The sequence below is a fragment of the Mustela lutreola genome, chromosome 3 (assembly GCF_030435805.1).
Source record: "Mustela lutreola isolate mMusLut2 chromosome 3, mMusLut2.pri, whole genome shotgun sequence".
In the NCBI taxonomy this organism is placed as follows: Eukaryota; Metazoa; Chordata; class Mammalia; order Carnivora; family Mustelidae; genus Mustela; species Mustela lutreola.
The window spans coordinates 198,635,946-198,651,128 of NC_081292.1; the positions used below are offsets into that span (position 1 = coordinate 198,635,946).

Consider the following 15,183-nt stretch of genomic DNA (forward strand, 5'->3'; position numbering starts at 1 on the left):
TACAAGCACAGATGACTGGGTCCCACCAGCACAGATGATGTAGGCCTGTCGTGGGACTCAAAGACGTGCATTTCTGACAAGTCCCGTGGGATGCTGATGATGCTGGTCTAGGGACTGCACTTTGAGAAGCACCGGTTCGAGGGTGTCTCATCGGAGAGCTGGGGGACAGGTAACGTGTGTGAAAAGCACCGTGGACATTATAAACCTGAGCAAATAGCGATGCACCATGTCTCCCAGGATCCAGCCTCTGCATAGTGGTTTGCATTGCTACTTATCCTGCCAAACACAAAACAAAACAGAAGTCACCTTCCCTGGACTCTGCTTCTCTTCCTTAGCAAATATTTTGGGCAAATTAGTTTGCATTAGTTGATATATGTTCTTGAACTCAGACTTCTGACCCCTTCCCACACAACTTTTTGGAAAATTAGTTTCTCAGAGTTCTTTCCTGAAATTATTGCCAAATCCAGTGATCCTTCGATCCTTCTGTCCTCACTCTCCTTCCCTCCCCTGAGCATTTAGGGCATTACCCATCCCCTTAACCCTTGTTCCAACTGTCCCGGTTACCCCCGGAGACTCCTTTGTAATTGCCACCACCTCCTTTTTGTGCTCATACCTTTTATCTTCCATCATGCTTTCCTACATGATACTCTCGTATATTCCTAGAGATTTAACTTTTCAAAGAATGCCACATTCTCTTATTGAATCCTTAAATATTTGTTGAGTCTAGGCTCTATGCCCTTCCAGGCTGAGGGAATAGCAGCGGGCAAGTGCTGAGGTAGGAAAAACTTGGCCTGAGGTAGGAAAAACTTGGGCTAGTGTGACTGGACCTTGGTGGCAGATGGGAGGACCTTGGGAGATGGGAGCACAGGTGATTGGTAAAAGCCAGAGTTTTTAAAGTCTAACCCTTTATGGTGAACTCCATAGTCCCACTAACTGTTATCTCCACTAAATGCCAAACCAAACACTCTTAAGTGCTATTGATTATTCTTCTTCCCACCCAAAGCTGTTTTTCTCACTTCTGAAGTTCTCTTAAAAATACAATGTTCTACTAATAAAAATAATAGCCACTTTATGTAGCAGGTATATGTGTAATGTATTCCTCTAAGCACTTCACCTTATTTAATCCTCAAAACTACCTTAATATCAAAACAAACAAATAAACAAACAAACTACCTTATGATCTGGAAACTGTTATTAGCCCCATTTAGTAGACTGGAAGACTGAGGCATAGAGAGAGCGAGTAACTTACCCAAGGTCATAGAACTAGTGAATGGAAGAGCTTGATTTGAACCCAGGCAGTCTGGCTATATATACTGCTGTAGCATTACTGCCTTGCCACCAAGATCTTATTTATCCATTCAACAAATAGTTATGGAGCTAAGGGCCACTAGAGATACACAGTTGACAAGTTAGACCTCTGACCTCACAAAGCTTATCTTCTATGTTTTCACATTTCTCAATGTCGTCATCTTTTTCTAGTATCATCTTCATTTAGGTCTCTGTTTCCCCTAACTGGGACTTTTGCAATAACCTCCTAACTGTTATCTCTTCCCCTACACTTCTAGAGTAATCTTCCCAAATGCAGCCTGAATCATTTCTCCTCAGTGTTTAAACGCCTTGGTCTGTACTCCAGATCACCCAGGGATATTTCTGACCAATGTTTCTCACCTTTACTTCCCATATCATTGCTGGTTCTTAACCTGTTATGGCCCTCTGTTGTGAGGCATAGAGCAAACAATTTTTGACTAAAAACTATATTAAGTTCAACAAGTGATTTTTAATTTTTAAAAAGATTTATTTATTTTTAGAGTGTGAGAGGGGAGGGGCAGGGGGAAAGATGAAAGAGAGAAAATCCTTAAGGTGAGCGTGGGGCCTGAGCATGGGGCTCGATCGCAGGACCCTGAGATCATGACGTGAGTAGAAATCAAGGGTCGAATGTTCAACCTATAGAGCCACCCAGATGCCCCAGCAAGTGATTTTCTTTAAAAATTAAACCAGATCGAAGATTATCCATATAAGATCTTGCTCACTTATTTCCATTCTGATACATGTTCCTGGAAGTCAGCACGGAGGGGCCCCCTGGGAACTATGTACGGAAGGCGAGCCCATTTTATCTAAGCTTCCAGGTGTGCCCACAGGAGGAGGTGCGGTGGGCTCGCAAGGGAAGTGTTTGTGAACTGTACCATGGCAGAACAGTTTCCAAACACCTGACGTCTGCTTTAGTCAGACTGAGATGTCCCTCTTCTTGAGATGTCCTTCCCTCATTTTTTATTGTCAAAATCCTATTTATCATTTCAAGCCTCATTTCAAATACTACCCTCCCTTAAGCCATTCTTAGTCACTGCAACTGTCTTATCTTTTATCCTGTACTGAAATTAAAAAAAAAAATTTTTTTTTAAAGATTTAATTTATTTGTTTGACAAAGAAAGAGAGCACAGGCAGGCAGAGCAGCGTGTAGAGGGAGAGGGAGGAGGAGGCTCCCTGCTGAGAAGAGACCAAAGATGGGCTTGATCCCAGGACTCCGGGACCATGAACAGAGCCAAAGGCAGCCACTTACCCCACTGAGCCATCCAGATGCCCCCATACTGAAATTCTTGATGGCGATCTTGATTTCTTGCTCATTTCAGTAGTGCCTCAGTGTATGGCAAGCAATGTGCTTTAGTGAGTATGGGATGAGTTTGATAAAACTAGTATTTTGTGTGAAGAAGACTTGACCATGGAGGGAAAGAAGGGTCACAAGGAAGATCAAGCTGATTTCTTATAGCAATGCTGGAAGATAGACATTGAAAGGAGAACCTCATCCCTGGCTGTTTTTGATATTTTACCATTTAAGCTCTCTGTAAAATGTGAGTGTGGATGCTTTACGTGATAGCTAAAACCCTTCTAACACTCGTAGCTGGGGTTCTGTATCTTTCTGTAGACTCATTATTGGTATCCGTAAACTGACTAGAGTTCCCAACAGTATACTGCTTGTGTACCTGATAAATGCTGTACTGCTGTCACAGTTTAAGGAGCTTAAAGTGTTAAATTTATGTTTAAGGAGCTTAACGTTATTGAGCTCTGAGCTTGACAAGAAGGATGAATTAGATCTTTGAGGAAATGCCTTATAAGACAAGACCCCAAGCTTGCCTGAAATTGCCTTTTGTTTTGTTAGTGCTATGCAGGACTTTGTTATTTAGACTTTCTGTGCTCAGTTAAGAATGCTGTAGGGGCTCTTGGGTAGCTCAGTCGTTAAGTGTCTGCCTTCAGCTCAGGTGACTATCCCAGGGTCCTGGGATGGAGCCCCACATTGGGCTCTCTGCTCAGCAGAAGGCCTGCTTCTCTTTCTCCCACTCCCCCAGCTTGTGTTCCCTCCCTGGCTGTATCTCTCTGTCAAATAAATAAATAAAATCTTAAAAAAAAAAACCAAACCCAAGACAAAGGCCCTACTTCCAAATATCACTTTGGGGTTAGGGTTTAAAAAAAAAAAAAAAAAAGAATTCTGTAATGGCTAACCTTGCAAACTCCAGTGTATAAATAATAAAGTTTTTGGTAAAATATTAGAAACATTCAAGACAATGTCTTATGATTAAAGTATTTTGGAACTTTTTTCATCATTGCTAGGCCAGATTGCATTCCCTGTTTTTTAATCTATCCATCTATCTATCCATCCATCCATCCATCCATCTATCTATTTGTAAGTAGGCTCCACACCAACATGGGGCTCAAACTCAGGACTCTGAGATCCAGACGTATGCTCTGTTGACCCAGCCAACCAAGGGTCCCTGGGTTCTCTACTTTAAACGAAGATTTATTTCATGAATGAAAATATTTCAGTAATCACTCCCAGTAGTCTTCATAACATTTATGTAGGATTGGGATTATTTCTCTTAAAAGTATTTGGTAGAATTTATCAGTGAAGCCATATGGGCTTGGGCTTTCCTTTGTGGGAAAATTTTTTATTAACAATTTAGTTCCTTTATTTGTGATCTGTTCTGATTTCCTGTTTCTTCATGAGTCTACTTTCATAATTTGTTTCCAGAAATTTGTTATTTTGTCTAAGTTGTCTACTTTGCAGGCATACAGTTGTTCATAAAATTCTCTTATCATCCTCTTAGTATCTATAAAGTTAGTTGTGATGTCTTTTGTTTCATTCCTCATTTGATAATTTGTGTCTTCTCTTTTCTGAGTCAGTATAGCTAATGGATTATCAGTTTGGTTAACATTTTCAAAGAAACCAAATCTTTTGGTTTTCTTGATTTTTCTCTATCTTTTGGTTTTGTTTTTTATTTCAGTGATTTCCACAGAATGCCACTGATGACCTATTCTTACTCCAAGTTTAACAGCTTTTTATGAATAGCACATGTCGATTTGTTGTTGGCCTCTGTTTCATTATTCTACAGTCTTGAAATGGTGGTTTTGGACAATCTTGCCCTGTTTTATCACTAGTTTTGGAGAGAGGATTTGCTGACACCTTCATTCTGCCACTGCTGCAAGTTCCCCATAGTACTTTTGGATTTAAAATTTTTGACCTACTTAGATGAAAGATGCTAGATGCAACATGTGAACTTGATAATAGTTTTAACTTTGGTGGTAGAAGTAGATAAGTGTTTCTTTTCCAAGGGTAAGTAACAATAGGTTTTTCTTCCAAAAATTAGGAAGATGACAAGGCCCTGTTCCAAAGAGCACATTGCTTCTGATATGGTCTGGGAAAAGTATTTATACTCCTGTGCTTTGGATAGAAGACTGTAAAACACCTTATGTACCTGTCTTAAACACTATATATATATACATATATATGTTTATATGTACATATACATACGCACATATGAATGCATGTATACTCATACATATATATGAATGTACGTATTGTATGTGGCTAGAAGTATTTTCATAGGCTCTACAAGATTTTTACAATGCAAAAGTGTTGAGGTGCAGTGTGTTTTCAAATAATTTCATTTTAGATGAAAATGTGTTAAATTGTTGCTCCATATCTCATATATACCATTTATTAATTATTTTTTAATATTTTAATTTATTTATTTGTCAAAAAGAGAGAGAGCGCACAAGTAGGGGGAGCAGCAGGCAGAGGGAGAAGCAGGCTCCCTGCTGAGCAAGGAGCCCAATGTGGGACTTGATCCCTGACCTGAGCCAAAGGTAGATGCTTAACTGACTGAGCCACCCAGGTGTCCTTCATATATACTATTTAAAAAATTTTTTTTAATTTAAGTAATCTCTAAACCCAAGGTGTGACTTGAACTCATGACCCTGAGATCGAGTTGCATGTTCTACTGATTGAGTTAACCACATACTCATATATACCATTGCTTTCACTTGCTGTATAGAAGAGTTTTAGTAGCTATTTGACTTTTAATAATATTTACTATTAATAATATCTGTTAAAATCAAGATAATGAAAAATAAGAAATAAGCATTGTTGGTTACCTGAACATTTTAGTAAAATTTGGTAAATAAGTTATTCTTTAAAGACACTGATTTCTCAGGGCACTTGGGTGGCTTAGTCCGTTAAGTGTCTGCTTCTGGCTCATGTCATGATCCCAGGGTCCTGGGATCGAGCCTTGCATCAGGCTCCCTGCTTGGCTGGGAGGCCTGCTTCTCCCTCTCCCACTCCCCCTTCTGTGTTCCCTCTCTCGCTGTGTCTCTCTTTCTCAAATAAATAAAATCTTAAAAACAAACAAACAGAGGCGCCTGGGTGGCTCAGTGGGTTAAGCCGCTGCCTTTAGCTCAGGTCATGATCCCAGGGTCCTGGGATCTAGTCTCGAATCGAATCGGGCTTTCTGCTCAGCAGGGAGCCTGCTTCCCTCTCTCTCTCTCTGCCTGCCTCTACATCTACTTGTGATTTCTCTCTGTCAAATAAATAAATAAATAAAATCTTTAAAACAAACAAACAAACAACAACAACAACAACAAGACACTAATCTCTCCCCTTGAAACAGACTCTATTATTTAGATTTTTGAGGTTTAGGTATTCAAGAAACCTGGCATTCAATCTCTCTCTCCACAAAGGAATGAAGGAATGATAGTAGGTTAAGGTGAAAACTCTTTGTTCCTGTAAAGTGTTTATTCAGAAATAGTTTCAGAGGAAACTTGCCAAGTAAGTAATATTTTGGATGACCACAATAGCTACATTCTAAGTTATGTAACATGCAAGGCATTTAAAGAAAAACAACAAGGTTAACTGAAGGTGTATGGTATAATTGTAAGTTATAGGATGAAGGACTGCTTATTGCTTACTAATTCTTATTTCTTAATATATTAATATTCATTTAAAGGACAAGAAATCTTCTTGATAGCCCTGATCTGAAAGTCTTTGTGTTAGAAAATGATCTCAAGTGTATGTTGAGCTCTTGCCTGGCCTGTTAGACGGCCATCTTTCTTCACTCTCTTTTTATAAACCCAAATTTCACTTTTTAGGGCCCTCTGTGTGATATAAAGTTATTAGCCTAAAAAGAGAAAGCAGCTGAGCGGAAGGGACATTCGTTGGTGCTGTATTGCAGCTGTCGGTGGTGGCCACAGCCACACCACTCTGTTGCTATAAGCGCGACACTGCTGCGACCAGCGCGTGCTACCGTTAGCAGTAAGAGTGGTCCTGGTAGATCTTTCCTCTAGAGAAGATGTTATTGTTGACGCAATATGTTCACGTGCATTTTAGAGTTCTCCACAGAAACTCTGTGAGGAAGCGGGGCTGTTTAACTTTCAAGGGAAGCTACATATAATATCACTGATGATGATTCTTCCAGAAGAAGGTCGTGGACTATCTGTGATGGAAATCTAATGCCGATTTATCTGATGAGAAAAGTACCCTTTTACTCATCGTGCATTTTTGATTCTACTCTTAAAATGCAGTATTAAAACTGTCCTGGAGGATTTCCTAGGTCTTTCTGGAACAAAGTGTCTTTGGAAACATAGCTTTATTTTTCAGAACCTGTCTAGTGCAGGTGACCACAGTCTCAGAGGGCTTGATGTAACGAGGCTTGTCCACAGCAGAGGTTCTTAGCCTTAGGCCAATGGTCATAGGAGGCGTTCGTGTGAAATTCTGCAGCAATTCTCTATACCTATTCCTCTGAGTGTAAGTCATGTTTCAAAATGCACAAATTCCATGAACTTTTAGAACCCAGGTAAAAAGTGTTATGAAATAACATTAAGAACTTTTGTTTTTTGTTTTGTGTTTTTTTTTTTTTTTTTTAAGAACGTTGGTATTTTATGACATCTTGAGAATCACTTGCCTAGAAAGAACAATACATAAGCAACAGATTTGTCTTGGAGCAAAGCATTTGCTAAGAACAGTGAGGAAGTTCTCTGTTTTTCCTGGGCAGAAGAGGTAAAAGAATGAAATGTTCTAGGACCTTCACTTTTGTTTTCTTCAACACATATCCACTAAGTACTTACCGTGTGCCTGGTGCGCCATTGTAGAGGTCGGAAGACAATAGGTTGTGGTTCTTACGACGTGCGCCGTCCACCCGATGATAGGCACAAGCGCAGCGCCGCCGGGAACGTGCAGATGGGGAGGTCCACACCAGATGCCACTAGAATGTGGATGAGGCAGTGGCCAGATCTGCACAGCTGGGAAGGAAGGGGGTCCCAGAGGATTCTGAAGAGGAGGCAGCTGAAGTGGGACTTGATGAAATAGAAGAGGTTAGTCAGATGAAGAAGTAGCGGCAAGAAGCAGCCCCTACTTGTGGAAAAGCCTGAGGAGTGGCGATGGCTGCTGACTTCTAAAAGCAGGGACCAGCTTGGTGTGTGGAGTGTGGAGTGTGTGTGGACATACGTCTGTGTGCATTCGGGGAGGGCAGTGGAGATGATGTGAGGGTTCGTCTAGGAAGGGCCTAGGCAGATATGTTCAGAAGTTTGGTCTTCATCTGTGTTGTTTTCTGTGTAGTAATTTACTTCAAAATACTTTAGAAATTACGATACAGTCAAGTCACCCGAAGAGGGAAGGGAGGCCTCTCCCCTAGAATCCATGGCCCAACTAACACCTTGATTTTGGACCTCTAGTCTCCAGAACTGTGAAAGAATAAATATTTGAGCCATCCAGTTTGTGGGAATTCGTGATGGCAGCTCTACAAAACTAATAAAATGGGGAAGATCCTGGCTAGCGGACAGGCTTGAGGGCAGAACTGGAGAAGCAGGTCTTGAGACGCACAGGGACAGGGGCGGCCCCGAGGATCCAGCCCCAGAGCTTGTGGACCTGCTCTCCACAGCTGGGCCCTCCAGGCAGTCTGTTCCGGCGGCCTTTTACCCTCATGGGCCTTACTCCAGAGTCTCACTCTCAGGAGAGACTCGGACCCAGTTTCTCCTGTGCTGCTCCCAGCAGTGCTCCTGGAACACATGGAGCGGAAGATGGGGAACTCCTCAAAGGAAACCCCCCGAGCGGATGGAAACAATGGGTGATTCCCACACAGACTGCAGCACAGTCCTTTTTGGAAGCGGAAACTGTCCTGTTGAATGCTACTCTTTACCCAGTGAACGTAGGTGGTTACAGATGTTGGGAAAGATTCTCTGGGCAGCTCTGCGCAGAATAGTTTGGAACAAGACCAGTTAGACAGCTGGTGACATCATCCTAATACGAAGTAAAGGGAGTGTGGGATGTCTGTCCTGCTCTGGTGGCTGTGCCAAGGAAAGAACATTCTTGTTTTGTGCTCCGTGGTATCTTCGTATCAACTCATTCGAGGTTGTGTAAGGAGACTGAGGAAATGCCTTTATTTTCTGTCTCCAACTAATTCTGCCTAATTTTTAAACTTCTGCATCTTATGAATCAGAAGTCGTATCTTTTTGCTATTTGTCTACCCAGGTATGTGAAACAGATCAAATGTTAAATTTCACTATTCGAGGGGCGGAGCTGGGCGCAGGCTGCTTTTGCTTTCACGAGACAACACCCACTCAGAGAGCCCGGGGTTCAGAAGGCAAGAGGACAAATGCCTTCTGTGTGCCCCAGCCCCGTAGGGAAAACTGGAGTTTCCTCAGAGCCATGGCAAGCGTGAAGGGTTGTACTCCTCACTGGTACAAGCACCGGATGTGCTGCTGACACGGGGAAGGGGATAGAATTGTCTAGATGGAAAGGGGGGACCAGCACCTCGTTCAGTGGGCCCAGCAGGTGTAACAGGAGCAGGAACAAGCTGCGCGTCCCGAGACCTTAGACTTCCCCTACCATCCCGACGTTTGGTCACCGTGTCCCATCTGTGTGTGGGACCAGCTGAGAGTAACTGTAATCTTGACCAGAGTGGCTGGGCCTTCTGGGACCAACTATTCCTGAAGGGGGAGAAAGCAGCAGCTAGTGAAAATGGCTGGGCGCTTGGGTGGTTCAGTTGGTTAAGCATCCAACTCTCGATTTCGGCCCAGGTCGCGATCTCAGGGTCGTGGGATGGAGCCCCACACCTGTAGGGCTCTGCATTCAGCATGGGGCATGCCTGGGATTCTCTCTCACTCTCTTTCAAATAAATAAATAAATAAATCTTTTGTTTAAGCAAGTGGTTATATTTCTTGCTTGTGTGAGAATTGGCTGGATGGGGATGGTCTGAGAGTAAGTCCCTGCACTATATGCCTTTTTCTATTTTTGAACTGTGTGAATGTATTATTAATTCAAAGAATCTAGTAACTATCCTTTAACGATGCTTATTAGAGCCCAAACAACTGGTTGCAAGTATGTGGTTTCAAATGAGCCTTTTTGAAAAAGTATTTGATTGATATCCATGCCATTCAGATTGTGTATCAACTCGCACAAATGATTTTCAGGGATATGTTCGACCCTTCTATTTTTGCTCCTTTAGAGTTCTCAACTGTGACAAATAGAAAATAAATGCCTAGTAACTAACCATCCTTAGCCCCAACAGACCAAATTTTTACTAAATATGAGTAACACTTACCACTGTTTAAAACGATACAGATGATAAAAAAATTTTTTTTAAAATATTTTATTTATTATTTAACAGAGAGAGAGAGAGATAGAGCGCGAGCGTGCAAGCACAAGTGGGGGCGGGGCAAAGGGAGAGAGAGAAGCAGGCTCCCCGCTGAGCAGGAGCCACACGCAGGGCTTGATCCCTGGACCCCAGGATCATGACTTGAGCCAAAGGCAGACAGTTAACCGACTGAGCCACCCAGGTGCCCCAAAATAAATTTCTTGTATTCACATTAGATTACAGAGTTAAGCATTCTATTTTTCAGAGTCAAAACTTTTTTTTGTTACTTTCAACTGATTTTGCCCTGGCTACTCCCACTAAGTTCCCAAGCTCTTCTGCTTATGTGTGCAAGAATCTTGCGTAATTTTTTGTCCTGCCTGTGACGCTTCTGTTGTAGTCTCCTTTCTCTTTGGGCTCCAGTCCCCACTTCTTCCCTTAGACCCCTGCCGCCTAGTGAAGCCTCCAAAGTCCGCGGACAGGCCTGCACACAGCCGGATCCCAGTCGCTTCAACCAGGTGTGCTCATGGCCTCCAAGGACCTACAGGCTCCCTGCAGGGCAAGCCCGATTTTCGTCTTTCCCACCCTTTACCCAGTGCTCTCAGCTCAGCCCCTCCTCCCTCATTCACTTCCTGAGTCTCTGAGACAGTTGGCTCCGTGACCTTATCATGCAAATTTCTGCCTGGCAGAATGTCAGTTTACCTCCTGACTTCCTGGTCAAAAAAAGGCCTACTTCTTATTCTGGTTTCTCCTCCTCTGATGACCTCTAAAAATCAGATTAAGGGAACTGGGTGCATCCCTGATGTTTTAAACTACAACGTACAGTTTAGAACTCTTTTGCTCTGTGTTAGTCCCCTCCAATATATGGGAAATGGAGCAGTGAAGTATTTCTGAAACTGATGTTAGATCAGGTGTTTTTTATAGACCAAAAAAAAAAAAAAAGGGTTTTATGATAATATATTGAAAACGTTTTTACATTGCCTTTTCTCTCCAAATTCCAAAAGAGTGTTAACCGGTTGAATAGCTGACGTACATGACTAAAATACCACTCTTTTGCTGTCAAATGCACATGCACAGACCCACAACTAATCCACAGCAGGAACAAAACCAAACCTTGCAGAACTCTTGCGGTCTTCCTATCTGTGGCCACTGAATCGAACATATCCCTGGGAAAAGTAATCATGTATTTATTTACCGAGATGCCTCTTTCATTCTAGTTCTGTAACTTGCATTACTAGTCCTGTCAGACTGGATGGACACAGAAAGAAACAACTTGCTTTTAGAGCAATATTTACATGACATCCTCAGAAACAAATCAAACTTAAACTTGGCTACTGTGGCTATTGCAGAGTTGGTCTGGTGGCCTCTAGCCTAGAAAGTCTAAGTAAATAATTTATAAATAATGATCCATCTTTAACCTAATCAGACTTGAATAATGTTTCTAAAATTTGTGTCTTTTTTCCACAACAGTATAAGAATATCAGTTGGGATTAACAAACCACCTTTTCACTTGTGAAGATTGAAACACCTGGAAAAAAAAAAAAAGAATAATTATAAAAGAGTGCAAATCCCCCAACTTTTGCTTATAAGGAAAACAATGAATAGTTGTAAAATTGGATGGGTGGAGCTTTATGGATACGAATAAGTACATTTAGGTCATTCTGATTCTTCCTTGGCTCCCGTGTCTTCATTTATAAAACAAATGAGAAGCTGGAGGAGCTCAGAGATTTTCACACATTTTCAGCAGAGGTTTAAAATGTTATCAGAACACACACACACACACACACACAATTTTAGTGTGGCATAAATTTAAGAAGGTCAATGTTTTAACATTTGCTTATAAAGCAGATATGTGAGAACAATGATGCTACTTTGAAGAAAGCAAAAATCTGAACATGCAGGTAAAGGATGACAGTTAAAGACTCAGAATGTGATTTATATCTCCATCTTTATTTTAATTGCACAGCATGGGGATCATTCGGACACAACAAATACTTTAAGTGGTAAAGCAGCAAAAGAGATTTTGGGGGCTTGGTTTTGAGTTTTGTTTTTTTAAGTTTCTCTTGCAATCTGAAGCCTTTATGTTGAAGTTTGTACAAAAACTTGACAACCCAGTTCATTCACTGGTGGTCTCCAATTTGTTAAAGTTTGGCACTTAGCATATCTGAGTGTGTGTGTGTGTGTGTGTGTGTGTGTGTGTGTAGCTTTTCTTGATTGAATACTAGTGTCAGGCACAATGCGGTGCCCTTTACAAACCTTGTTTTATACAGGCAGTAGAGTGAATTTGCTATCATATCCAGATTTTAGTACTTGGAACAACAGAGGTAGGGAGAGAGAGAATAATTAAAGGGCTAGGAGCTAGGTATTCTGCCCTCTATACGTGGGTGCATGCTATTTAATTATTATTTTATAATGATTTAAGATATAATTTTAAATGTTGACTATTTTGATTTTTGCTGCTATTATGAAAAGAGAAACAAAAGTCTCACCAATTGTTTGGTCTGATTTAGCAAAACTATCAATGCAAGTTCTTATGTGACAAAACAAAGTGGAATTAAACATATCTGATAATACGCATAGGTTGTTTTAGACATTTAATTGGAAAATTAGAATACAATGAAAAAAATTTTTTCTCTGAATTTATGATGTAGTTCTCAATTCTGCTTTCATATTCGGCATTAGAAAATGTTGCCCAGTAAGTGTGTAGAAAAACGGTTTACTTTTCCAACAATAAAAGTATCTTTCTTTTTGTCAGCATATATCTCCCAGACTGTTTTGGTGGCCGTGCTCCAAAGCCTTCAGTGGTCCGGGTTTTGTGTTAAGCTGCACTACAAAATTGTAGCAGTTGAGCTCAACGAATACAACTAGATACCTGTTTTAAATAGCACTAATTAATTATAAATGTGGGAAGCAATTGATTTTAATTTGATGTTTTGCACTCAAGATATAAGTAATTCTCAAAAGAATCAGGGAATAGGATTTTGAAAATATCTTAATCCACAGCTTTCTCATTTTATATTTTATTTTAAGATGAAAAGAAAAACTGGGACAGCTGGCTGGTTTAGTCCATGGAACATGTGACTCTTGTCACAACATGAGTTGTGAGTTCAAGCCCCATGCTGGGTGTAGAGATTACCTAAAAATAAACATCTTTTAAAAAGAGAAGAAAATGAAAAGAGAAATTGCTGTTTTTTCGTGTGTAAGATACCCTGACTTTCCTTATCGGCATCCAGAGCCATGCATGTTTAGTGTTAAAATGTTGGGTAAGATTTAAAAATGAAACTAGAGGGACTCTTGGGTGGCTCAGTGAGTTAAAAGTCTGTCTGGGGCTCAGGTCATGATTCTGGGGTTCTGGGTGGCAAGGGGCCCTGCTCATCAGGGAGCCTGCCTCTCCCTCTTCCTCTGCCCCTCCCCTTGCTCCTTCTCTCTCTCTCTCTCTCTAATGAATAAAGAATCTTAAAAAAAAAAAAAAAGAATTTTGATTTATACATCTGTGCAATCCTAAATTTCCTTAGAATACCGTTTGAAAGCTAGTCAACCCGCTGATGTTTTTTCTTTCTGAGTAATTTATCTTTCAGCTTAATATTCTTACCTTTTAAGAAATGACAGCAATGTTATGCTATAGGGATGGACCAAGGTTTAAATGTCTTCGGGTCATCTCTTGGGATCTAAGAAAGAAAGTAAATCAAATACTTAATGTCATAATGCCATTGCAATAGCTTATCAGAAAAAAACTATTTTGAATCTGTAGGTTTTGAAAAAAAACGTTTTTTAAAGATTTTATTTATTTATTTGACAGAGAGGCAGGCAGAGAGAGAGAGGGGGAGGCAGGCTCCTTGCTGAGCATGGAGCCCAATGTGGGACTTGATCCCAGGACCCCGAGATTATGACCTGAGCTGAAGGCAGATGCTTAACAACTGAACCACCCAGGCGCCCCTGAGAATGATAGATCTTAGGAAATGTTTGGGGGAGGCTTGTGGGAAGGGGAGAGTGGTTAGGTGAGAGTCGTTTGCATGGGAGCCTACACACTTGGTCTCTTCTGCAGTGATCTGAGAACAGCCTCGTCTACACCTTTAGCACAGGTATGATTTGTGTGGATCCGCGCCTTTGCTAATTAACCCCCGGGCTCATTGATTATCCTGGGCTACAAGCCCCAAGAATTTAACTTGTTTATCCTTCTTCCTTGGGCTCCTTAATTCCTGAGTCCTCTGCTGGGAATCCCCCTCTTAGGTCTGGCAAAGAGTCATCCAACCCCTCAACCCCCGCACCTCCCATCCCCCCCCCCCCCGTTTTGTTTAGAGAGTTGGCTTTTAGTTACAAAAGTGCTCAAAACAAAACAAACTTCCCATAAGTAATGGAAAGTTATGAAGATTCCAAAAAGCTTTTCTCCTGATATTTCTTGCACAGAAATACAAAAAGACAAAGAAGCAAAACACAACTTTTAACTTCTTATCTTTACAAATTCTGCTCTGTTTGCTTTTAGTCTGTACTGAAGTGTAAATGGAGGCTAGGTGTGCCTTTCTCAGAGCGCCTTCCCGCATTCTCCACCTCCCCGGCTGGGGAGTTGCTTGGCCATCTCGTCTACAATCAGCCTGGTGCACCCGGGCTGGGCAAGACCGGGACAAAGCTCCTCAGTGTAGTCTGAGGTGGATTCAGGTCAGCTCCTCTGCTAAAGGGAATGGAATTTTTACTCTTTTCCAAAACCTGCTTCCAATTCTTTTCACCAGACCTAGGCCCCCCGGGTGCCCCTCAGCTTTGGAACACAGTCATTCCTGGCCTTCTTGAGTCTCACCACTCCCTAGCTCTTGGAGTGAGGACCTCACTTCTTTGGGAGAGGGGGTCTCCGAGACCCCACCTCTGTGACTTAAGCTGCTCTCCGCTGGCTTTGGGAGAGTTTCCCTTTATCTTCTTTCCCTGCTGCCATCATCTTCTTCTTAACGAAGGCAATATTCACCATGACTGTCAAGATCAATTCTGCTTTTCATGAACTCTCGGCTTCTGAGCTATATCTGGCCCAATCTCGTTGGTCTCAAGGTCTAGTGGCAATGGGAGCTGCCATCAATGCAGGACTCTTTACCATCATCATCGTGCAGTCAAGCATGAAGTCAGCAGGCTGGCTTGTCCCAAACTGGCACACTTCAAAAAAAGCTTTAGCCCCAGACCAGCTCCCAGGAGGTAACACCGAAGGCCTTAAAATGCCACCTGGTAAGATGTCTTTGTTTGCCTCAGCCCTTGAGCCATGTGGTATCATTTGACCTCTGGAGGGTCTGGACACTGAGTAACTAAGGTC

General features: G+C 41.7%; 1 protein-coding gene across 1 annotated transcript in view; it reads right to left on the minus strand.

Moving 5' to 3' along the window:
* Nucleotides 1–11,065: 11,065 nt before the first annotated feature.
* LOC131827973 (aldehyde oxidase 2) overlaps nucleotides 11,066–15,183 on the minus strand; it is a 79,208-nt gene continuing 75,090 nt past the window's right edge. Inside the window, exons 36-37 of the mRNA XM_059168893.1 lie at nucleotides 13,486–13,561; nucleotides 11,066–11,421 (exon numbers count right to left, since the gene is read on the minus strand). Of these exons, the coding sequence (XP_059024876.1) occupies nucleotides 13,508–13,561 (54 nt within the window). The 3' untranslated portion in view covers nucleotides 11,066–11,421; nucleotides 13,486–13,507. The remainder of the gene's footprint in view (nucleotides 11,422–13,485; nucleotides 13,562–15,183) is intronic.